Source organism: Poecilia reticulata, linkage group LG20 (genome assembly GCF_000633615.1).
Source record: "Poecilia reticulata strain Guanapo linkage group LG20, Guppy_female_1.0+MT, whole genome shotgun sequence".
Taxonomy (NCBI): domain Eukaryota; kingdom Metazoa; phylum Chordata; class Actinopteri; order Cyprinodontiformes; family Poeciliidae; genus Poecilia; species Poecilia reticulata.
In genome coordinates, this window is record NC_024350.1 from 13,856,182 (window position 1) to 13,881,535 (window position 25,354).

A 25,354-nucleotide genomic window follows, 5' to 3' on the forward strand; every position below is an offset into this window, starting at 1 on the left:
GCTCCTTGAAAGCTGTATGAACATGTTTCTTTTGTTACCTTTTAATTTGAACAGAGAGACTAAAGATAAAGCTAAAGTTGAGCTTTGCATAAAGAAGCAGCTCGGATAATGTTTTTTGAAGAGAACTTGACCCTTAAATTTCAGTTTGTTTGTTTTTTTTGACCTCCTAATAAACTGGCTTGGAAAATTATTTGGGGCAAGTAGATTGCCTTCTGTTCCACTGGCAAATCTTTTCATCCAGCTCCTAGACATGTATTATATTTATATTGCATTTGTTTGAAATAATTTTTTAACACATTTAGATTTTTTTTATTTTTTATTCGTCTATCCCCATGGACTGCAACACTATTAGAGAAAATTGTGCTGCAGGTTATTTGCTAAAGGTAGTGGTTTGATTTCAGAAGAACCCAAATGTGTGTTAAATGTCATGCTGTTGCTTGATGCACTTGTGGACCAAAATAGTGGGAGTTCTTTGTTCTTAGTTTTCTTTCAGTGCACGGTTCACTTTTGAAATAACTGTTTGGTATTATCAGATCCACAGTGCTCTCTCATTTTTTTTATTTTATTTTTTTACAGTAATGCTGGATCAATAGAGTGCTTTCAGCCTCCGACGTAGTCTGTCGTATAGTCCAAAGATCAAGTCTGGACTGTGACTGAGCATGTGACAGAGTTAAGTCTTGGAGGAAATTTCTCCGTAGGCGTCAGAACAGATTTACTAAGAGAGAGCAAGAGAACGGTTGAAATAGTCTCATTTACTTAAGTATTAGTTTAGATCAGAGGTGTCAAACTCAATTTCACCTGAGGGCCACTTCAGCATATTGGCCACCCTCAACGGGCCAGAAAACATCTGACATCTGCTCTATACACACACACACACAAATTGGGAGTTTCCAGGGCCAGTTCTCCAGACTGCAACTTTTAGATGCATCCCTGCAAAAACACCCCAGACAAAAGGTTGACTTAACTCATCAGCAGCAACTCGGTTCTGAAGAGGCTTATAATGAGTAAATGATCCAGGTGTGTTGGAGAAGGAACGCCTCTAAAGTTGCAGATGGTAGCTCTGGAAAACTAGACTTGGGCAGCCCTAGCATAAATGTCTGAAAATACAATGTTGAAAATAAATTAAACAACACCTCATATTGTTAAATAACGCTTTGGAGCGTCTGGTTAGGAAGCGCATTCCAAACCTTTGGTTGAAATGGCGCGTTAAATTCATAAAATGGTCATCAGAGGAATGACATGGCGGGCCTTGAGTTTGACACATGTGGTTTAGATTGTTATTACTGTTGCATTACCGTGGAAGGTCATTATAAAACTGCACTGAGACATTCTGTAACTTATCAATTTTGGCTATTTTTGTAATGCACTTGCAAATATATGTAATTTTCCCCTCTTGTGGCTTTCTGTTCCTTTCTTGGTTTGCTTCACAAGGAGAATCTGTTTACTCTTGTGTCATGTCAGCACATCACATCATGTCAGTGGTTTCCCCAGCTGGTTCATTTGGTATGTGCAGCAAAAAGCAGAAGTATTGATTCCTGCTTAGCATTTGATTTTGTCAACAGGGGTTCTACGTAAGCCCTACATGTTTATAACACAAGCGTAAAATAGATGGCAAAATTATTGTTTTGTATAAGATTTTTGTTATTATTATGTATCTTTCTTGCAGCAGGTACAGGTTAATGTGTTTAGTCTTTATTGGCTCAATACTTCTAGCCAAAAGGATTCAAATCTGTTTTGGGCTGTTTAAGTTAGATCAGCGAGTTGTTTGTGTACAGCAGCCTTTTAAGATGGACACATTTGTTATTGGATTCTCATTTGACCTTTTGACTAAGTCGATTTGTCAACATTTTAAAGTCTCTTAAAAATAAATTTCAACACAGCAGTGACGTGTGGTGCCATTGTCGTTATCTGCGCCAAAGTGAAACAAGTTTCCCTAAAAGATTTACACTGTTTTATATTTCTTCAAAAAAATATCCAGATTTGAAGAATAGACTGAAAATGAGCCCACAGCATAACAATGCCACCAATTTGCTTCATTCATGAGTTCTAAGTATAATTTATGAAAGAGTTTCCTCAATGATGGCACACCTATATTTGCACATTTCTTTCTCTGTAATTCAAGATCTATATGTGTGGAGCTTACAGTTCGAGGCTGGCAGCTAAACGGAATGAGTGGCCATTTTGGAGGCATTTGCATAAACTTGCATTACAGAATTTCATCCTTTTTCTCAGTGCAGGTTTAGTTTTGCAGAACTGTTCTTTTCCCAGTCACGGACTTTTGAAATGTTTTGATGGTCTATTTATTTGAATGCTGGGAATGTTTAAGAAGTCACATATGACTGTTCCTCTGATAGAGGAACAGTGTTCCTTCAAGCCTGGTAGTTATTGAAGGTTTAAAGCAGATAATTGAGCAACTGTGGCTGTAAGAATAATAAAAAAAAAATAAAATATTTATCACTAATCCACTGTTGTTTACGTGAAATCTGTCGAGGTTCATGGACAGAACATTGACAGGACTGCGTAGCTGTTACAGCAGAAGATGTAGAGCACATTTCCCCTGCTGGACTCTTGAGTTGAACTGTCAGGCAGCTGCAAGCTGCTGAGTGAGCTGCAGATGTGCAGAGTTGCTGTGTATGGCCCACCTAAAAGGCCTGGTAGTGTATGTGAGCAAAAAAAATGCTTTGAAGACATTGTCGCGTTAGGTTTTCAAACGTTATTTTTATTCTAAATTCAACCAAACACAATGCTGTGTTTACACCAATGTCCTCTCCTGGGGACTTCGAATAACGCTTTAGCTGTTCCCTGGATTTCATTACAATAGATAATGAAACAGAAGAAGTCTCGCTTACAGAATAAATGCTACACTTAGTTCTCGCCTGTTGCCGTGCTGTTCAAGCATGTGCTCCTAGGATGCTTTTGCATGACACCAGTTGATTGCCACTGCGGAGAGCTCATTCCGAGTGTTGCTGTTGTTTCTCCCAGCAGGGAGAAGAGAGTGATGCGTAAAGGTTTCCAGGCTTCATCATCTTGCAGCAATGGCCTGAGGGACTCTCTGGACTAAGACCACGGTAAGAAGAGCAACCGCAGCCAACTCTCTGCTGATGCAACTCTGCTGCGCAATATGATGAATGGACTTCTGTCAAATATAAATGTTGACATGATTCAAACACTGAAACGACAAACTCCCGCTGTTTTATGGTCTTGCGTCGTTGGAAAAATAGATAGACCCGGGTGAGCCTGTGGAGATGAACCTGTGTGTGTGTGTGTGTGTGGGGGGGGTTGTGCTGCAACATTTGTTTTACAGACCAAAGCAATGGAGGTTTTGCAAACTGATCTGCTCTACAGATCCTGATATTGCTGAAAGATTGAGTTTGAGCTGATGCTTCCACAAGTTTGATGAATGTGCTCCTCTGTGCTTGTTCGTTTTCTTCTGATTTGACAGTTTTGTAAATCAGTTTTGCAAAAAAGAGGAAAAAAAGAAAAATTGTTTCATTGTTTATTTTGCTTTCTCTTGTTTTTGCTCTTTTTCTGGAAATTGCTGGATGTTTAAACACTCTCTGTTTAGCTTAGTTTCTTTCAGCCAGCTTACTGGCAGTTTAGCGGAACGTTTTCCGTAAAGCCAGAGTGACTCTGGCATCAATAAAACAACTTTAAATCACAAAACTGGTGTAATGGGACGTTGTAGTAATTTTGGAAGCAGTATTTTAAAAAAACAAAACAAACAAAAACAACCTTGCTACACTATACGCTATGCTGGTTCCAATCCATACTTTTCTATATTCAAAAGGATTTCTTCTTCACTTAAAGTAGAGGTGAAATTTGTTTTACATGACTTTCACATTTTAGTTTGAGTTAGGGCTGGACGATATGCCTGAAAAACGTATCACAATGCAAGCATTTCATTCGAGTCTATATGGATAATTGATTAGTTTTTTTTTTTGTTTTAAATATCTGAAATGGAGCCAAAATCGTGGCATGACGTTTTCTGTTTTATTCGCAATTTCCTCTTGAGCCGTTGTGCTCATTTCTTTTTTCTCCGCTATTGTTTCTATTTTATTTTTTTTAATCACTTACGAATGATGGAGGCAAAACCTTTAACTGATTCTGTGCAGGTGGTTGCTGGGTAACCAAAGAGAGTGAGTTAGTTGACAAAACACACCTCGCTTAGCTGGCTGTGAGACGTTGAGTGACCAGAGCCGTAGAACACTGTGCAGTTCAGGGTCAGAGTTCACTGAAATGATTGAATAGTCTATTGAACGTAGTAACTGTTGATATCGATCATGTGTTTAATGTGACATAGATTTAAGTTTTTCCCTCCACTAATTGTTTCTCTTCATCTCTATTTTTTCCTTCCATGTTGAAAAGCAACTGATCCATTTGAATTATGGAGATCAGACCGGTTCACTCTACAGTTCAAAGTTTTATACTGCAATGTGCTCATCAGGCAAAAACCTTGTTTTATTGCAAAACAAGTTTTTTTTTTTTATGTACATGCTACAATAAGTGGCCGGGTCAGTAGTGGATTGATAATGGCTCAGATCAATTAGGTAATTGACCCTTGGAGATTAACTTGGGATAACCCAACACATCAGCCTCTACATTAACCTGATTTCCCTACTGTTATCAGTAAATCTTCCCATAGCGATTAACCACTGATGGATTTGGACTACATTGTTGTTTGGAGATGCATACTCGTAACAGCAGTAGTCGTTTTTTGTCATTGCTTTATGCTAAGTTGGCAAATTGCCATTGTGATTTACATATCCAGCCATTGTACTCCCCAGTGTTTCTCTGGCAACCAGATGCTGAACCATCTGCTTCTCATCCTGCGACATCCTGGAGTTACTGCCGCCATTAAAGATTGATGAATGTGATCAGCTTTCAGTAAATGTGGGGCCTGGCTTGTTGTTGCTATCTGCCACTTTAGTGCCATTACCTGGCAGTGATTCCAGAGGAAAGAATATCTTGAGTGGGACTAGGTCGTATACAATTTGATCAGTTTTTTTTCTTTCTTTCTTTTTTTTTTTTTTGCTTTATTTTACCCATCAGGAGAACTTTGAGAATTTTCCATTGTTGGAGTAATTAATGGTGCAAAGTTAATTTTAAATGGGCTTTAGGTGGTTGTTAAAATTTAGGTTTCTTGCATGCTCTTTGGTGATCTCTTATCCTGCATTATTCAGACTAAAATCAAAGACTTTAGCTTTTTCTGCCTTAAGCTAGCAAACATCCTGATGAGATAAGAAAACATGGAATTGCAGCATATTCTTAGTTATTGGGTAAGAGTTACCGATTGTAATCAGCCAAAATTTTTATTTTTATTATGCAACTGTTTGTAAGCAGTGTTTGAATACATGACAGTTGAAATATTACAACATTCCAAATAATGTCCTCGAGTTGTTGTTGGTCTATGCAGTTTTGATCATTGTTGATCTTTTTTGTTGTTGTTATTGTGCAGTTCAAATTTAAAACTATAAAGTCATTTATATTATGGACACAATTACTTGGCGACCTTGGTGACATGGGAATATAAAGTTGTGTGTCACCATAATGCATATGAAGACTTTGGGGAGCATAAAGGTCTTCAATAAGTGTCTTGAGGAACCTCTCATGTTTTTTTTTAATTTTTTAAAAATTATTCTCAGATTAATAACTGCCAAATAACACAAAGTGGTCCCAGTAGACCAAGTAAAGCCTGACAGAATCCCGGACAGTATCAGAAAGTCTCTCCTGCTTTTGCAGACTATTTAATGGTATGTTATAGTAGACTGTCTCAAATTAAGGTTCTCAACTCGTAGAGAAATTTTATTTCATGAATTTACTAGTTCTGTTCTGTGGTCATAAATCTCATGACAGTTTGTTTATGTTGTCGAGGCGGATGGTAAATGGTTGCACACCAGAACAGAGACGTAAACTAGGCTCATTTTAAGAAGTCACCTGATTTATCTGTTTTCTGGAGGCTTTGTTGAGAAATTGGCGCAATCAGCTCGAGCCCCTGGCTTCACCGTGACCAAGTCACAATACACAGTGTACCTTTAGGTTTTTGACTTTCATTTTTCTGTCGTCTTGCCATCCTGCTCTGCCTTTCTGTTGACACAAATCCGATAGCCCAGCATCTGGTTCAAGGTAACGGCAGCTGTCAGCGAGGCCAGAGTTCGCCACGACCTCCACCTGTGTTCAATTCTGCCGAAAACGATATTGTTCAAATCCATATTTGCCTTGAATAACATCTTGCATGAATCCAACAAGTTTGTGTGTATGTTGGCTCTCCCGGACGCCTCTTTTCACCCTGGCAAAAATACTGGGGCGTAAAACGAGAAGACAAGTGTCCTCTGGGTCCTTCTTCTGTCATGATTTCCTCGTCAGTTTGTGGGAAATGAATTGCCTTTACTGCAGGCCTCGAGAAGCACTCTTTATCCGTGCACTCTTGCTCCCCATGTCCCTCCTGGGGCCGGTTGTGTCGAGACGCCACGTGAGGACAAATTACACACCAACAAGACATTGTTCAGCCCCACCGAGGTTATGCGCTTTCTGGAAGGGTCCTCGTTATAGCAGTGAATGAAACTACAAACACTGCCCCAATAGCTTCTTATTCAGTGTGATGAATAGTCTTGCCCAGCGCCCAGTGAGCTCCAGAAACACTAGGTGTGTCTCTAAACAAAGCCATGTTAAGCCACAAAATTACAGGAATGGCACACTGGCAGATGCAGCCGCCCCTTGGCAACTCGAGACATTTCTTTCTTCCATTATGTTGCGAGTTCAAATGGGCAAATCAGTAGTTTTATAGTTTTTTATGGCAGTCTGGTTTTGACTGTGCAGTGTAAGCATCGCGAGTAGTTGTGAGAACTATGCAAAGAGAGGATTCTCAAGAAAAATTGTCTTAGAACGGCTATGTATGTCCTCATTTGAGGCACGGTGTGGTGTTTTCTTGGCTGTACATGCAGGTGAATGTCTGAGTTGGATTTCTAAGGTGGGGGAGCCGTCTGATGGAGCGGGTTAGAAGCAGGTTCTAGTTGAGTTTGATGGGAGGGAGCGCGATTGCTTCCGGTGCTTTGTGCGGCGTCAAACCACTTGTCGTCCCCGCACTTCTCCCTCACCAGACTGGTTGGCTCCAGCTCAATCCTGGGGGTGGTGGAGGTCTGCTCATGTGACACTCAAGTTATAAGCAACGACACACACACACACACACACACACACCTATGGCTATCGTTCTAAAGAGCACTCTGAAAGTCAATTGATTTCCCTGGAGATTTTGTTGGCGTTGTGAAGTTATATTTGCTATAGTTTTGCTTTTAGTCCTCTTGTCAGAAATGTCGTTCTGTCTTAGCTTCTGGAAAATTACCAGTGTCATTTTCTTGAGGTGGCGTTGTTTCTCTTTAAAGCGTTTTTAATAACATGCCCTGTCGTGCAGCCGTGGGAGTCGGTCACAGATATGATAAAGATGGGGGGGGGGGGGGGAATAAAAAAGTAACAACGTGAGAATTGTTCACACTGTCAGACCATCGGCTCACAAATATTCGCCGTCTGTGTTTATGTGAGAGAAACGGGAAGGAGTCTAAAGTAGAGACGGCTATCAGGCTCGGTTTCAAAGTGGGGAACTACACAGAAGGGCATTGCTCAAATAAACCCCATGACCCCCCGGCATCATTTCCACTCAGTCCTTCAGACTGTGCTTTCCCCAGTCAAAGCTGCTGCTTTGCCAGGAACACGTAGAAGATAACCAAACGGCATGCCCACGGCGTTTTATACCTAAAGGATGAAAATGTATTTCAACTTAACGCTTATAAATCACATAATGCAAGATGAGCTCTCAGTTGCATTATCTCTGAAATGTTTTTTTTTTAACACCCTTCAAAGGTAATTGACGCATCATCTCTTACTGCAACAGTCTTCCTGGAGTGAGTTTAGACTAAATAAAAGCTGATATCACTTGTTTCCTTTACGGTGTCCTTTTTGCAATTTCTTGTGACACTAAAAGAAAGCATGTCATGGCCAGCAGCTCTGTATTTGGCTGTTTGGTTTTTGCAGATTTATTTATATTCTTTTCTTTTTTCTTAAACTGCAAATGGCTTGCACTGATGACTGTTGGAGAATATGTCCTAACTTGGTGTAATAATGAATTAGAGGAGTTGATGGCTTGATGAGCTTCAAATGTAATAGATACTTTCTAGAATATGCCAATCATTCAAGAGCATAATGAGGTTACTTACCCTACCCATCTATAACCTACTTATCACTGTCAGTGACGCCCGAGACAGAAGTAACAATGAATTGCTTTTTTCCTGTGCTATCCTTTAATCAGTCGTAATCTTTTTATTTTGTATTATATAAAGGAGGGCTTAGGCTAAGGATCTGTCATCTGTAGAGCTGAAACCAGACAATTATGATTACAGAACAAAAGACATCTAAACAATTTTTTTTGTTTCGTCTCTGAACACCTCAAACATACTACCTCCCCGTGTGACATCATTACAGGAAAGCAGCCAAAAAAAACTTTGGACCTCCAGAAGTTTTGTTTATCCATGGGATACCAGAAAGATCCTCTTCACCTGCTATTCAGGTTTAAACAGTACGGGAATGTCTACTCATCATATCGTTCAGGAAGGAGGCGAGATCCGTCTCAGAGATAACTCAACCCAACAACAAAAGCAAACAATGCTGGCTGAAGCTGATGTCATTATCTACATTGAAATGAGTGCTGAAAGGCCACTCAGACGAAGAAACCTGATTAGTTTAGATTACATTGTTGGAGATATTTCTTATAGGCTGATGAAGCAGAAATTTAAGGGGTTAGCCATAAAGATCATTGGAAAAATAGAAAGCTTGCCAGACTTCGGAGGACACCCGACTGTGAAGCAATATGTTGTCTCTGCGTTTTGTTGCACAAGTGGCTGGTGAAGGTCATTTTTTATGCGTTTCTTCATAAGGATGAGGGATGACGATGTCTTAAGATGTCCTGGCAGGTTGGAGAAAATGCTATCATTTACCGACTGTGGTAGTGTCCGTGAATTTTTAAAATTGTCCCCCAGAGACATGGAAGCTTTCAGCGATTTTCCCCCACACGTGACTCTTGTTCATTTTGGGTCTTGAGGCTTTGTAGAATAAGGGCTCCTTTAAAGCCAGGTGGCAACTTTAGGCTGAAAGCAGACATAGTAGTAGTTCTTTTACCCTCTGAGGGATTGTTTCATACTCTATGTTCTGTAAATGTAAGCGCATTTTTACAGCATATTTGTTTGCTAATGATTTCCCAGTGGTTATTAGCTTGCCAGCAGTCCAGACTCTTCCTTTTTTTTTTTTCTAGATGGGAACCCCCTGTTAGTGTGCCTGTGTTGAGACCCCGCTCCCCTTTCCCAGCTACAGAAGCAGCCGGCAGCCTGCTTGCCAGGCCGTCTGGTCGTCTGTGTTGGTGTCATTGAGACGTGCTCGGTACTTCAAGTCTCACTTATTTGTCTCAATGTAGAGTGACCCATCATTGCTGCTATGTCAAGGAGATGGAGGCGACCAATCATATCTGGCTCAGCGAAGCACGCTCAGCCAATCAGAATCAGAATCCCCATGGTAACTTGTGCTTTTGAAAGCCCTGCCCCGGCCAATAAAAATGGAGAATGGCACTTGGCTATTAGAGTTTAATGGCCTGCTGCCATTAATAAAAATGATATAACCTCTAATATTGAGTTTTATGTTTTCAGCCAGCACACAGCTTGCTCTGCACAAAGATGGCGGTGTTCAAAATAGCAAAACAGTAGGACACATGGACTCAGGCGTTTGTGTCTGTTCACTCGCAGTGCTAGTCAACAAGGGAACTCAAGACACTTGTCAAAAGGACATGTTTAAAACCGTAGCCAAAGCTTTGGCTTCATTCATGTCGAGCCAGTTGCTACTGCTAGCTTACAGTGGGTCACTCCAGGGCAGGAGGCAGTCAGACTAAGGTTTGCATGGCCACTACCTCATTCATTATTTTAGCCAGCATCTGCCAGGCTATGCTACCCTGCTCTCCTCTAAATACTGGCGTTCTCCACTCTGCTTCCTCCTTATGTAATGGCAGCAAGTGGTGTGTGTCATAGCTGTTTCCATGGTAAGGGTAGCTGAGACGCTAACACAACACAGCATGCGCCAGCTGTGGTACCTACTCTGGGAAAAGACCTGCATGTTCTCTTTGAAGGGTTTCATTTAAAGGTTCGTTCTTTTGCGAGCCGAAACCATAGATTCGGTCCCTTGCAGAAGTATTCATGTCCCCCTGACCCTGCTGTTTAAAAAACATTTTGTCTTGTTATTGCTCACTGCATCCTTCAGTGGGGTTTGTTTGGATTTAAAGTGTTGTAGACATTCCCATTCTGTCTCACTTTATTCTGATGCCCATAAATAATAATCCAATGCAGCTAAATGCTTTAAAGTTCCCTTTAAAGGCTAATTATCCTGTTGTAAACTTTTTTTTTTTAATTTTCAGTGTAAATACAGATATTCTGTTAAGGTCTCAGAGGCTTACTGTAGTACATTTCTGAATAAATGGCATCATGGGGGAAAAAGCAAATAACTTAGGAATAAAGTTTTGGAGAAGATCAATAAAGGGTTTGGTTACAAATATCCTAATCTTTGAGTGTCTCTTCGAGTACTGTTTAAGCCATCATCTGAAAATGGAATAATAAAAAAAAGCAACAAAAAAAAAACGTGCAAGTAGCCAAGAGGTCCATTGTATCTCTGGAGCAGCTAAAGAATCTTTAGAGATGCTAACTTTTACTTGTGCGCTCCAAAAGCCATTGTTGAAAGCATTAAAAAGTAGGATAACAAATTTTGTTGGACGATAAATTGTCCCAGAAATTATTTTGACAAGCAATAATGTTGTTTTGAGACCATTTTCCAAGTAATATAACGGTAACGGCCTAACAATGCAAGAACACGTTCTCGAAGATTCACTAAACTTCAAATTCTAACAAGTATCTTAACATTCGACACTGGAACTGGAAGACATTTTAAATATCCAAAATAAACGAGCAAAAAACTCCAACAAAAAATAAAAAACAAATAAATTAATTATGGAGTGTCTGTAAACAAAACTGTCCTTCAAATTAAGGGCTAGTCGAGACCAAAGCACCAGACTGAAGACTTTTGCTTTCCAGTTTTCGGTAGAAAGAGGGAAACAAAAACAAGCTCAATATCGGAAGATATTGAGCTTGCTTTGATTTATCATGCTATTAATTGATTTACTGTTTATTGTGACAGACCCTAGTAAGAAGTCCTGTTTGCAGCCTGCAACAATCCATTTATCAAACATGTGGAAGAGGGCGCTCTGGTTAGACGAGACCAAAGTTGAACTTTTTGGTCTGCATTCAAACAGCTGTGTGGGAGAAAAACTAATGATGCCCTTTACCCTCAAGACACCCTCCCTTCTGTTCATAATTATGCCTTACTCCATCACATAAAATCTCAATAAAGTACAACGAGGTTTAGCAACATCAACTGCCTCAAGGAACTTTATTTACATGCTTTTTAATGTAATCATTTTGTAAGGCAATGAGTTTTTACTTTCTAAGATACTGAAGGTATCCTTCTATATATTTAAACCTGAGTCCATTAGCTGCTGACAGATTTTCAGAGGACGATGGTAATTAATAAGATATTACTGCACTTTGATTAATAATTGATGGTTTTTCATTTAGTGCCCTCAAATTCTGCTCGTGGTAACTTAAGAGTAGGATAGAGAAGGAGCAGTTTTAGCTTTTGAGAACTGCTTATGTTGGTTTCAAGAGCCTAACCGATCCAACTTTAAAGCTTTTGTTTGCCGAATCTGTTTTGAAAAACAATTTTTCTCAGTGCAGGAAATCTTTTTTTTTTTTTTTTTTTTTTTTTACCCCCAGCCACTCTGCTCTGTCAGGTCAATAATATTAAAAAGAAAATATTTATTGACTATTCAATATGCAACTGTGGCCAGGAATCTACCACACTACTCTGTTGAGCATCAGCTGAGCGCATCAGAAGGGCAGCAGCACCCACTGGGCGCTGACTTTATCTGTGATCGTCAAGGGGAGAAATCTGTTAGCTTGTCATGGAAAGCATATAATGTTTAGATTAAACTCAAAAATTGTGACATTCCGGGTTAATTTTAATTGTAGAATCTTCAAAAAATTCAGTAGAATTTATTGTAGATTCTGTGATCGTCAGATGGCTGAAGTACATCGTCAGTGTCCTGCTCATGATCTGACTCGGGCGTGCTGAAGCAAAGATGCGTCTAAAATTTGCATGATGCCACTCTTCAGTGCCAGGATTTGAAGACCCCTGGTACACAAGACTGGTCTCTGTATACGAGACCATTCAAACCAATCGTCTCGTATAGTGAAACTTGGACAAAGTTATAATTTAGTAAAATAAAAATGTACGACAACTGGTAAAGCATTATCCGAGGAAGAAAGGACAGCTGATTTTGATTAACTTTGGATCATTCCCTCTTTTTGAGTATCCGAAGTAAACCCATTGTACTCCTTTTTATCCCAAATTAACAAGTAAATAGCCTTTTACCACAAACACTGTTCCACTTCCAGCTGCCTCTCTGCCACTTAAACTCTTTGTGCTTCAACTGTTTGCTTCCCTCAAGAGACTCCCAAATGTATTTAGCAAAAAAAAAAAAAAAACAATGTGTACAGTGTAGGAAGTGACCCTATAAGACATTTCTAAGTAGGCAAGTGTTATTTCCACATAACCTCAAACAGTAGGAGTCCTTATTGTTGTGTTTTTGATTGACCTCGAGTCTTTCCAGGCGAATGGCGGTCCGTACAGTGACGCAGGCACACGTTACTGTAAACTCTCTGTCCTGAATGTGAGCTGGCTTCACTTGGTTTTATGTAGCGAATGGGTTTTTCTCAGCACACGGTTGAGCGCACAGTCTGTTGCTGCAGGCGAAGCGCGGTGCTCTCATTTCAGTCTCTCTGGGGAGAACTGTGCCATCGGAGAGAAATGATTGAATCTCTACCTCTGCTCCATTTTCACTCATTTCTCCCGGACTGGATCAACTTATGCTTCCAGCACAGACTTTGTGTGTGTGTGTTGTATGTGTGCGTGTGTTTGTATGTGTGTTGTATGCAGATGGCCATAAGGGCCCTCACTCAGTCCTGCATTGTCATCCTTTCACATACCTTTGCTGTCTTACCTTTTGCTCAGTCAGTTAGCTAGTGAAATTGTTGCTTCTTATTTAAAACTGTGATTTCCTGTGCGTTTCATTTGCAGACGCTGATATGCATTGATGATGAGTGGAGTCGGTGAAAACTCATCTGACCCTGCGAGGGCAGAAGCACGAAAACGCAAAGAATGCTCCGCCGAACTCATAGGACCCAGGTAAGCCTCAAGAATGATTTCATCTCACACCCCCACCTAGAGATTTTAGTTTTTCGTCGTGTTAGTAATTCGAATTACCAGGCCACTGCAGATTCAACTTTCTAATAAAGAAACTCCATCAAGCAGCGGTGCAGGTCAATTTAGCCATCTACAATTTTAGACTCTTGCAGTTCTGCTCAGGAAATTTCATACTCAATTTTACAGATAATGACGTAAAGTGATCTTTTTTTTAAAATATTTTTATTTTATTTTAAAATCTCCACACAGTACATGGTAAGAAAACAGGCTTATAGGACGCTGAATATTCGGTTTTGATATCGGTTACAATCTTGTATGTCATAAACAGGGTTTCCCCCAGAAAACTTGCTAAGCCCGGTGGTCGGGGCGTCGAGGTGGTCCACCGTGTTTTTGTATTAAAAGATATTAAGTTGACAGGAAATGTAAAAGTATTACTGTGTAATTATATGTTACGGGAAAAGATCTCCAGTGAAATGCTATTTAAACCCACAACTAGTCTAAAAACAACAAATTTGCACTTCTGTTTAATCCAAATTATGTCAGCAGCTCCATCAGACCCCCAGGGCTTCAGGGGCCCCATAAACACTAATATTTTAAAACAGACCACAGATACATAAATGTAACACTTGTTTATTGAGATTATTAAATTTTATTCAATTGTTTAGGCATACATAAATTAAATTATTTTAAATTGTTTAACATTTAAATATAAGATTTTAAGGAGCTGGCAAGTTTACTTTGTAAAACTTCAAAGAACAATATTCATAATTAGATTGCTTTGTTACCATAGCAACAATCTGATGCTGTGAGTTTAATCTTTGAATTTACAAATACAAATTAGTAAACTGCGATTATAACTTATTGCTTTTTAGGCTGGCCAATTAAACTACTCTCTTCTCCCATATTTCACTAAATCTAACACAGAAGCTGTTAGAGGTGCTGATATATTTTTAGCAACAAAAGGGGCCCCTAAATCCAATTCTGCTCAAGGCCTCATCCAGCCTTGGACCGGCCCTGCATGATGAGGTAATCTGCTGCACTACGCAGAGATGCGCAACAAACGGGAGATTTAATTCAATGCTGCTAATGTAGCTCTTCCATTTCGTGTCTGAGTTTTTAATCGTCATAGAAACTATTTTGGTTGGTCGAGTTTATGGGACGAGTTTCAAAGATCTCCGTGCGGCCGCTCGCATTAACTCCAAGTAGACAACGCATTTGATATGGTTTGATGCATCGTGTGACCTGAACAGTAATACTAAAAAAATTATAAAATAATATAAAATCAGCGTGATGCGTGACTCCGAGGGGAGGGCGAAAGCTCCTCACCGAGCTGAACCTGCATGATGAGGTTAGCGCTGCTCGTTATCCACAAACGCTCCGGTCACAGACATAAACTTTACAGGGAAGACAGGCACCGAGCCACACGCTGGGCAGCATGTTGAGATGTAAACGCCACATATAATTGTTCGTTCACAAAGATAAATCATTCTCACCTCTCCACAACGCGCACCTCTGAATTCGCAAAAAGTTATTCCTACGGTTCACATGGAGCTGCGCAACCAGCGCTAACGCGGCGGGTTTTAAACCCTTACCTAGAGTTCTCCAAAGGATCATAATTCCTCACAGTATGTTTATATAAATATCCATACAGGTCAGCCTGTGTCCAGTTTAAGTGAAAGGAGGCCCGCGCGATCCTTGCTGAGGTAAAGCAGCGGCAAAGCGCAGAGGCAAAGCGCAGAGACACCTGCTGTGTGATTAGTCCACGCGCTATTGGGTTTAAATGCATAAACTATCTATTATAAATCTATCCTTTAGGAATAAATCTGCTCTGCTAGTGAAATGCTAAGAGCAAAAGAGACGCTTGCAGCCCGGCTTAAAAAAAAAAAAAAAGACGTAAACAAGCAACATTTAGCCTGGCGGCGGGGCTAGTAAAGCGTGGCTTATAATGCACTGGGGGAAACCCTGCATAAATGTCAACCAATACAAATGTGCACGGCCAAGAATCAAACGAGGGGTAATATAAAATCTTGAACAATCAAATTCAGTGTTTCTATATAATTAGCTCTGTTGAATTAATTTAAAGTATAAAGCAGCTTGGTTGCAGGTTTAAAGGAAAGTAGGTTGGGATGACAGAGCAATGTTTGGATCTAAAATAAGGGCACAAATTGACCCAGAACCATTGAGGAGATAATGAGTTATCTTTTCCAGGAGATACCAGGAATTTTTACAGGAGCTTCAATGTCCCGCGTAAACGTATCTAGTTTCCTTCACACGATGGCCTACAGCTTTTTTTAATTTTTTTTATTTTTATGCTGAGCTTGTTTAGGAAGGTCGTCCACGGCGCCACATGTATGAACCTGTTGATAATGAATGTTAAACTGTTGGAAACCTGTTTTATTTCCCCCTTAAATGGTGCCAGAGTAACAGAGTGTAAGAAAAATACATTTATGGCTTGAGCAACAGGGTTGAGGATGTGGGTTGTACCCCATGAAAAACTTGGCAATTTCTCCCTGCTAATGCGAAACATCTTTAGGTGTAGGCAGCGTGATGGCGAGGGGCGGTACGTCCCTCGCTGGAAAAAAAAAAACGAGGCTCGTCGCTCCAGGTGGAAATCTCAATGTAGAGGGATACAGAGATGAGGTTGTGCAGTCAGTGGCCTTCACATGAATCCACTCTCGTGGACTGAGCTCTATCCTCCAAGACGTCAGCCTTTGTTCACACTGCGATTTAGAGTGGAGAGGATGGAACAGCCTTATTGCAGTCCTGACCCTTAACCACAGTGACCATCTTGGGCATCAATTTGGGTGTGTTTATAATACCGAAGCGACCAACACAACCACATCGACAGACTTGAGGTTTAACCATAGGAGCACACAGTACAGTGTAGGGCTATAACGATTCATCAAAGCTATTGATTAATTCAAGTACCTTGATTATTAGAATTCCTCGACACATTGTTCAATTATGATTACTTTTAATTCACTGCAATCATATGATTTTTTTGTTTTGTTTTGTTTTTAAACTTTGTGGGTGAGGTGTGCAGCGCTTTAATGTGCTAATGAAGAATGCTAAGTGCTATTAGCAGCTATGGAGGGAGATGGAGAGGCACAGAAAGCTTTCCAATAGCGCCTCCTCAATGCGGCAACACCTCAGCAGGAAACATTAAGGTGTAGGTTGGTCCTAAAACAATCAAAACCAGCTTGATCGAGCCTGTAAACATCGTGTCCGAGCCTGATTCAACCTGACTAATTAACTTTAGAGGCCTGAGATCAAAGTAAACTTGATATATTACTTTAAACTGCTGTCAGTTTAACATGCTTTGTGCTCAGCCGGCTTATTACTGCAACTCTCCCCATTTTTAGCTTGTATTAATATCTTCAAGCTCCATTTTCTCACTTGTTGTACTTACTGATCAAGAAGAGTAATGATGTGAAAAAACAATAAAAAATAGATTAGAAATATGTGTAAAAAAAAAAAAAGAAGCTTTTTCATACTTCAAACTTGAGACTGAAAGTGAAGTGTTACAAAAAGGCAATGTTTAATGTCTCTAAGTTTGCTTTTTAATTTGTGAGATAATGAGACTAAGAGTTTTATTGAATCATATTGTATTTTAAGTGTGTCTTAAATGTGTTTTCTTAAATAGGAACTGAATTGTTGACTAGCATTTTCTCTCATATGTTTCTTTAAGTCAGCTACAACCTAGATGCTCAGAACAATTAGTTGATTACTTGATTACTGAAATAATAATTTAAAACAGCCATAGTCATATGTGACCCAGATAGTGACAAGCCTTGCATGTATTGCTACCTAAAATGTCTGGAATTACATAGAGACATATCATATTAGGTACGCATGATTATAAAAACTTTAGTAAGCATTTTGAAGGTTTGCTGTTAAAACCTCAGATATTTAGCTCGGTGCTTCTAACTGTATAAGTGAGTGTGAACAATATGGAAAGATTAAAGGAGCTGTCTGAGCTCCAATATGCATGGTGGGGGGATTTGAAGAGTTTAAAATCAGAATCATCACTGTATTAAAAAAAAAAGGCTACAAGTGGAGCATGAATGCAACAAATGCCCACATCTGGTCATGTCAGCCCACTCTCCCGTAACACAGACTGCCACATGCTAAAAGATGCCTTAAGAAACCCTAAAGTGTCATCATTAGACTTACAACAACTCTTGCCGTTGTTGATATAAAAGTGCATTCCTGTATACAATCAGAAAGAGAGTGCAGTAGAGGCAGTGTTTGCTCGTCAAGAAAAACGGACTTAAGTTGTAGTCACGCTTTTAGAGGTTCCCATTGAGCGCGCGCGTGAGTCGAGCGAGCGGTGTGGCCTATATACTTGATGCATACTTTGGTGCTGTATTCTCCAATCGTGAGCCGTGGTAGAGAGAGTTCCTATACATGTCAGTGCAGGTGAACCTGCTCTGCAAGAGAACATTCCAGATTGTCCAGTTTGAGTGAAAGGACCAGGAGTCGCGCCAACACGAATGGGCGGGGCTGGCACGTTTATCGCATACTGCCTCTGTCCTAGTTCAGTGAATCAACTGCAAACCTAGCTTAAATATTGCCAGAGCTAAACAAGTGAAAGATTAAAAAGAAATTTTCTTTTTAATCAAGCAACGATCAGTGGGAATATTGTGTTTTTCCTTCAAGGTTGTTGCAAAGCTAAAATGTTCTCCTGTTGTAAATTTAGAGACAGATATTAGCTTGGTCCTTGCTTTTGAGAAAGGGTGCCAGAATATCTTATTTAAATGACAGATGAATCCAACACTAAATTATTTAGACACCAGCATCTTCAGAATAATCCAATTTCATTAGCGGAGAAGAGCTTCATGTAAACTGAAAAGTGTGGAGGTGGAAGAATTGTCTTGTGGAGATGCTTTGCTACAGCGAATCCGGGCCACTTCAAAATTAACAGATGGAAGGTCCTGGATTGGAGTATAGTCCAGATATTTATTCTTTTGAGATGCTGTGGCTTGAAACAATTTAAACACTTTACAGCTTCAAGTAAAGAGTGGCAGATGTCTTCAAGGAGCAACTCACTAAAAGTTATTCCAACCAAGGAGGGTAACACCGGGATTTAGGAAGGAGGGTGTCATTTCTTCGCTCTAGAAAATGCTTGTATCTTCTTGTTTGATGTGCTAAAAAAAAGCTAAATTAGCCATCTAAGTGATCTTTTTTTAATTAAAAAAAGAAAAAGTTGATAGGGTTTCGTAATTTTCCCCAACATTGGTCCCCCATTGCTTTTTTTTTTTTTTAAAAAACAATTTTTTTTTAAATTGTTTTCCCCTCTTGTTGTTTTTATGTCTCTGCAGTCCCAAGCGGAGCAACGAGAAGCGCAACCGCGAGCACGAGAACAAGTATATCGAAGAGCTCGCCGAGCTGATCTTCGCCAACTTCAACGACATCGACAACTTCAACGTCAAACCTGACAAATGTGCAATCCTGAAGGAAACTGTGAAGCAGATCAGGCAAATAAAGGAGCAAGGTACGAGTGGCAGCCTGGTCGTGCCGTCTGTCTGCATTGTGAATAAACTGCAGAAAAAACATGACAAAAAAATGAAATAATAAAAGTGAACGCTTGCTCAGGGCTATATTGAACATTTTGAATTTACAGCTCGTGGGGGAGGGGGACATGTTGCTTGACGATTAAGTAACCGTTTTAAAGTTTTTTCAAAATGTTCTTTTTAATCAAGCAACAATCAGTGGGAATATTCCGTTTTTCCTTCAAAGTTGTTGCAAAGCTAAAATGTTCTCCTGTTGTAAATTTAGAGACAGATATTAGCTTGGTCCTTGCTTTTGAGAAAGGGTGCCAGAATATCTTATTTAAAAATAAATAAGAACTTGGTCTTTTTAAGATGCACAAATCAAGCCAGTTGATATTCTCATTGTATTTTATTTGACTCGTACGTCTGCTATGTAAAAGTGACTAAAGTGAAACAAAAATCCCATTCCACATCAAGCCGTCTGCATTCACACAGAGCAAAGCAAACAAATGGCTGGTTCATCCTCTTCCTCTCTGTCCTCTATAGGCCGGTGGTCAGGCAGGGGAATCTTTTTATAGCTGCTTATAGATGCTGAACGTTGTGCTTTGAAGGAATGCCTAAGGTTCTTTTAACCGCACTTCATTTCTCACTCTATGGAAGGGTTGTGTCAGATGTCAGCGCTACATCTTTTTCTGTGAAAGGTGCAGTTCAAATCAAAAGTCTCTCTCTTTTTTCCTTTTTTTTTTTCTTGATAAAGGTCTGAAAAAAGCTTACAATATTTTTGGTCCAATAGTATAATTGTGGTGCGTAAAAATTTGAGGAAAAAAAAAATCAACCATTTAATTCAGCTGCATAAGTTTAGTAGGGATATTACCAACTGTATGTTCTTGCATCTCTCTTATTAAGTAAGAGAACCTGAATCATTTGTATTGCATACTTACCTTTATAATTTTATAAGCAAGTCTTTCTGTTTCCTGTGGATTTTAATGCGGTACAGCACAGGCCCATTTCTTCTAGTCACACTTCAACATGGGAAAGGCAAGAAAACATGCCTTTTATGGAAGGCAGATGTGTTATAAAGGTGAGAAAAAGGGTGCAATAAAAGAGCTACCTGCTTGAATCTACATATATCTATAGTCAGACTTGGCGAGCTTAGACGACATATTGTGAAAAACTAGGATAGTTTTGGAGTGATCCTAAAACGTCCGAGTTGTAACAACCTTAATTTTAAGATTAAAGGTCTTAAATACACCCAGATTTTTAATGTCGTGGTCATTTTAACTCTTGACATTTGTCAATTGCTTTGTTGTACCATTTTGAGAAATCTGTTGGTGTGATTCATTTGTTTATTCACTTTTTCAATTGAGCAACCAAGGTGTTATTACACCAGCTTTTTAAAAAAAAAAATTTTATTATGATATTCTATTTTAAGGTGCATCTGTAAGTAAAGCAAAATGTCTACCATACTGGAGTAAAAAGTCTCAAATTTAAAGATACTTGCAGAAACTCTCAAATAAGCCGGATAAGGCCCCATGTGTATCTTACCACCCAACACATCATAAGGAGGGCGGAAAAGGAAGCAAAAGAAATTTCCAAGCTTATAATTAGAGAAGTACTTCAAGATTGGGCTGGTCAGGGGTCACTTAGTCTAAAGCAAAGCTTATCCGAAGACGCTGTGGTGAAAACATCTCCTGTTCCACCATCACAGGGCTGAATGTGCCGTTTCCCAGACTCTACACTTACCTTCGCTAGAACTGTGTGCTTTGAGGCGAGACGAGGACTGAGCTTTCAGGCAACAAACACTGCATGTGGGTCTAATGGGAAACGAAGGGCGAATATGTGGAAAAGCACGCCATGCACACTTTTTAGTACAGTGGGGGATCAGTGATGCTGTGGGCCTCTTTCTCTTCCTGCTGAGATGTTGAGATAGAGATTTGTTGTGGAGGCAGCTTTAAGGGGTAAAGCAAAAATAATAATGACCTCATGATCTTTCAAAGTTTTAAAAAACAATTGTATTGACATTTGTACTGACGGAATTTTATAAAGTTTATATATTTTATAACTGTCTTATAAACAATTTCTTATTGCTTTTTTATATTATTTGCTTTCTAAACACCTATTTGATTTGAGTTGAAGAGAAGATGGCATTAGAAGACCTGGTATGAAACTGTAGATTTCACTCTAGTCTTATTCTCGAAAAATTGGAAGCGGTAGAAGTGTGTGCAAAATGCTTTTCGGTTGGCAGTGGTGCAAGTAAATGTGACACTAACGATGCTGTAAAAAGTGAATATAGTGAACCTGTTTTTAACTACTAAATAACTATACTCACTTTCAAGGTCTGAAGTTTCAAAGGTATCCAGTGTGATATTATGCTAATGGAGTAAATGATCCATGAATTCAGTTTGTGTGTGTGTAGATGGGAGAATATGCATATTGGTATATATTTAAGGGAGCTTTTTGCATGTTTATGTGCTTTAGCGCTGTAGATTCAGCTACAAGTTTCTGAGGTTTGAGGATACGAGCCGCGTAAGGTCAACCAAAGAGGAAGTCGGGGTTTCATCCAGCCACAATGTTACGAGCTCAAAGTAATAGTAGTAATTAGTCGATGAACGGTTCCCTCTTAGGTCTAATGATTAACACTGAAATGATTTTTCTCACCTGATTTCATGTAAGAAAAAGAATATTCTTATGTAAAATTTTAAAGCACCTTGTGACATTAGTTTGCAGATCACTTGTAACTCAGACAGGTCAATCTTCCACCAACAAATATTCAAAATGAAGGAAATCTCATTGTGATTGAATGAGTGGGGTTTTAAATAATCAAATAATTCTCCTCCTACCTTCAGCTGTACATTAAAACCCTGTTGTTTATCCTCACTGAAATAAGATGAATTATGTTTTCTTTCTTTTTCTCTGCCTTGTTAGTCCATAACTGGATAAATACAGCAGTGTGGAAAAGGATATTCTCCTTTGAATATATCGTTTGCTTTTGTTTGTGACGCTTTACCTTTCTAATTCTTAAAATTTTTTATGAGACAATCAGATTCGATACAAAATTCAAATGACAATGGCATTAACAGAAAAAAATTTTCAACACCTATCCATAGTTGAAAAACTAATAGCAAAACTAATAATAATGATAGGACTTTGCATTATCTGCTAATGGGCAACTTTGCACAATAAAAAAAAGCAAAAGAAAAGGCGCCGCTGCTCTGTAAATTAATGTGCTAGTAAAGCGTATATGGTGCCCTGTCTCGCCAGTTTATGATGTAGTTGTTAATACGTTACACAATCCTTTTAAGTGATCAATCGCTCCTGCTATCCGTGGCACAGTGCCACACTTCTGCAGAGAGACGGAAAGCCAGGGGAGGCGGCCATGACAGTGAGTGATGGGTCTGCACTCAGGGCAGCTGTGTTGGTCTGCAGGACCCCACTGGGCCTGGAGAGGTCCTGCTGATGCACGGATCATTAATGCTGGAAAAGATTAATACTTGTCTGTGGGCTGTTGCACAAACCCACAGCGCAGAGGGAAACCTGCATTCGTGTCAACTTTCACACATCCATACCCATAAAAAGGAAGAGCGTGATTCTGTTTGCTTCTCACCACAATCTTTTGTCACCATATGGTCAGCTCTCTCCTTGGCATGGTGCGCCCGTTAAATGTGCCCCCCCACATCCCCCAAACAGCCCACTCATATTCCGCCTCTCATCGTCTGCTTGGAAAGTAGGGCAGCCTACGCTATGAACATAAGGCCTCTCTGCATGTTTATTAACCCAGTCACATGGACAAAGTCATAACTCATTATTTTAGTTACTGAGGCTAAGAGGAATCTCTTAATTGTTCAAATCTAAATGAAATGTTTGGTGATTTTTAAGGGTTTTGGTCTTGGAATTTTGTACGTTTCTTTATCCGTGCCATTTTAAAATGTTAACAAATCCGCCAATCAGAAGTGTGATTTTTTTTACATTTTTATTTTTCTTTAACCTGGATTTTTGACCATTTAGTTCACATTTTTAACCAGCTATAACATCTCCTACTAGTGATTAGCGTGGCTAGCGTTGCTGAAACAGCAGCGTGTGTATTCCTTAGAGCAAAGATTCCCAAAAATTTCAGCTTGTGACTCGCAAGGTATGACTGAAAAAAGAAATTATACAAGCACTAGGTGACCAGTTTTGGTCACCGTCCCATTTCTCTATGCATCTCTAAATTCTATTGAATTTGTTTTATCACTGGTAAATTACAGTTTAGCAACATATTAATATGTTGCTGAACATGTTGTGCAAACACAGTATAATCTTGGAATCTGTTCTGTTGCAAGAAAATCAAAATTTTTTTCATTTGATGAATTTCCTATATTTGTTGGACGTATTTTGAAAAGCTAACTTTTGAGCTTAAGATAGCTTAATCTAATTTCATATTATTATTGATGATAACATGATTAAGTTTGTTTGTGGTATTGGATAAGTAAAAATGTTCTGCCCTTCCTGGGAACAATTTGTTCTCCTATTTTGTACATGACTTGTTTACACATTCTCCCTGTTCCATAATAGCCCTTCTTTTTTTTTTTTTTTTTTTTTCCTGCACATGGCGGTGTAATCCATCCAGTGTCTGTCACCAGTGTGGCAGTCGTGCGCTCTGACACGCTCATTTACAGCAACCTTTCACTCTGTTTGCCGCGGTGCGCTTGGGCTGGAGCCACGGCCAGCCGCATGTTTTCACAAAGGGACCGAATGTGTTTGCTTTGTTACCAGATGGATACTTGTTAAAATCCCTGTCAGCCAGTGACCTCTTTAAAGTATGTGGGTCGACTGCAGGGGGAAATGCAGAATCGTTTGCTCGTGCTTCTTCTCGGTGACCTCTAAGTTTTGTCTTTGTGGTGGTGTTGTGTTGTTGTGTTTTTATTTGTTTTTTTTTCTCCCTCTGCATTATCAACTTGTTGCTTTGGATCCCTGTATGTGGCTTTTAAGTTTGTCTTATTGATTTATCTGATCACAGAAAAGGCTGCAGCAGCAAACGAGGAGGAGGTGCAGAAGGCTGATGTCTCATCAACAGGCCAAAGTGTGATTGACAAAGACGCCTTGGGACCAATGATGCTGGAGGTGGGTGGATTGCGTTTGTATTTTTCATTCATCATGATGTCATTTGCAGTGCCTTCTCTTTTCCTTTTAACATTTTTGTCACATTACCCTTTAAACTTCCTAGAGTTTTTATTGAGACTATTTTTTAATATTATATATAAACTTTTGGTGCATGTCTCTCACACATTAAGAGATTAAAATGTGGACTTTATTCTTTGCGCAATAACTTAGATTGTACTTTTCTTGTCTTACAATAGATTATTAACTAGGCTATTTAAACACAGTAATAATCTCTAAAATAAACCAGTGTTTTTCAAACCTAGTCCTCAGAAATCCACTGTTCTTTATGGTTTAGGTACGTCTCAAATGACTATTGCCTCCACAGTAAGCTATAATATGTTGCAGAAACCTGTTAATCACACATTTAAGTCAGGCTTGAGGCACAGCAGAAAAACCCCTACAATATGCAAGATGGGGGGTTCTGAGCATCAGTAATCTAAGTCATTCCATTGTAATTCATGTTGCATGTTTAGAGTTACTGTCCCACAAGAAGGAATACTTCCAAGCCAGTATTAAGTATTTTGCAACCCCTAAAAGCTTTTCCGACGGGTTTGTCCTGAGTTTAGCTGCATCCATAGGTTAAGAAGTTCAGTCTTGAATTTCCTGTTACTGTCCGTCTTCTTCCACACGTCTGTTGTGCCTCAAACGACAGAAAGTGACTTTCTGCTCGCCAACCTTCCGTTATTGTCAGATTTATGGAAAGATTGACAAATAGTTGTCTTGTGAACAAATTCTCCCACCTGCAACTCCTCCACAGTTACCACGGTCTTCTTGGCTGCTTCAAAAAAAAAAAAAAAGAAAAAAAAAAAAAAAGAAAGCTCTCCTTGCCTAGCCTGTCAGTTTGTGAACGGCGTTGTCTTGTTTTACTCTTTCAACGTAAAGATGATGCGTCCGGCCTAAACCCTCCTTAATACTTCTCCAGAACTTTAACCCTGATGAACACGTCTCCACAGAACATCTGTATTCACACTGAGATCAAATTGCACTCAGGTCCAAGATTTCATCATACACTCCTCTTAATAGTGTCGCACTAAGTGAAAGACTCCACCACAGGTCAACTCACCTCTTGAAATTATGATTGATGTCTACCGAAGAGCACCATTCACGGAGAACAATCGCAGCTGTGCCAGTAGTGATTATGTCAGAGTGTAGCTGTGTGAGGCTAAAGCTGCCAGCATCTTGTATCCGCCCCTTGATTGGCTGTAAATCACCAAGCTGAGCAATGGCCCGGTTGTACAACGGAGAGCCTCTGAAGTGCTTGCGTATAATGGGAAAGAAAGCAACAGCTCATCGAATGAATCAGTCCATTGAGTCCGTCCTCTCACCCATTTCCGCCCTCCCCGCCTCGCTCAGATCTCCCGCGTTCCCCTCCCCCCTCCCCC

At 39.6% G+C, this 25,354-nt stretch overlaps 1 protein-coding gene across 6 annotated transcripts in view; it reads left to right on the forward strand.

Annotated features, from left to right (window-relative positions):
• Positions 1–25,354, forward strand: part of ncoa2 (nuclear receptor coactivator 2) — a 74,156-nt gene that overhangs the window by 16,464 nt on the left and 32,338 nt on the right. For 4 of the 6 annotated variants that reach the window (XM_017301950.1, XM_008396349.2, XM_008396353.2 and 1 more), the window contains exons 2-5: positions 2,983–3,068; positions 13,216–13,323; positions 18,663–18,835; positions 23,830–23,933. In XM_017301950.1, the coding sequence (XP_017157439.1) occupies positions 13,232–13,323; positions 18,663–18,835; positions 23,830–23,933 (369 nt within the window). In that variant the 5' untranslated portion in view covers positions 2,983–3,068; positions 13,216–13,231. The remainder of the gene's footprint in view (positions 1–2,982; positions 3,069–13,215; positions 13,324–18,662; positions 18,836–23,829; positions 23,934–25,354) is intronic. The other 2 variants (XM_017301952.1, XM_017301953.1) reach the window with 2 other exon arrangements.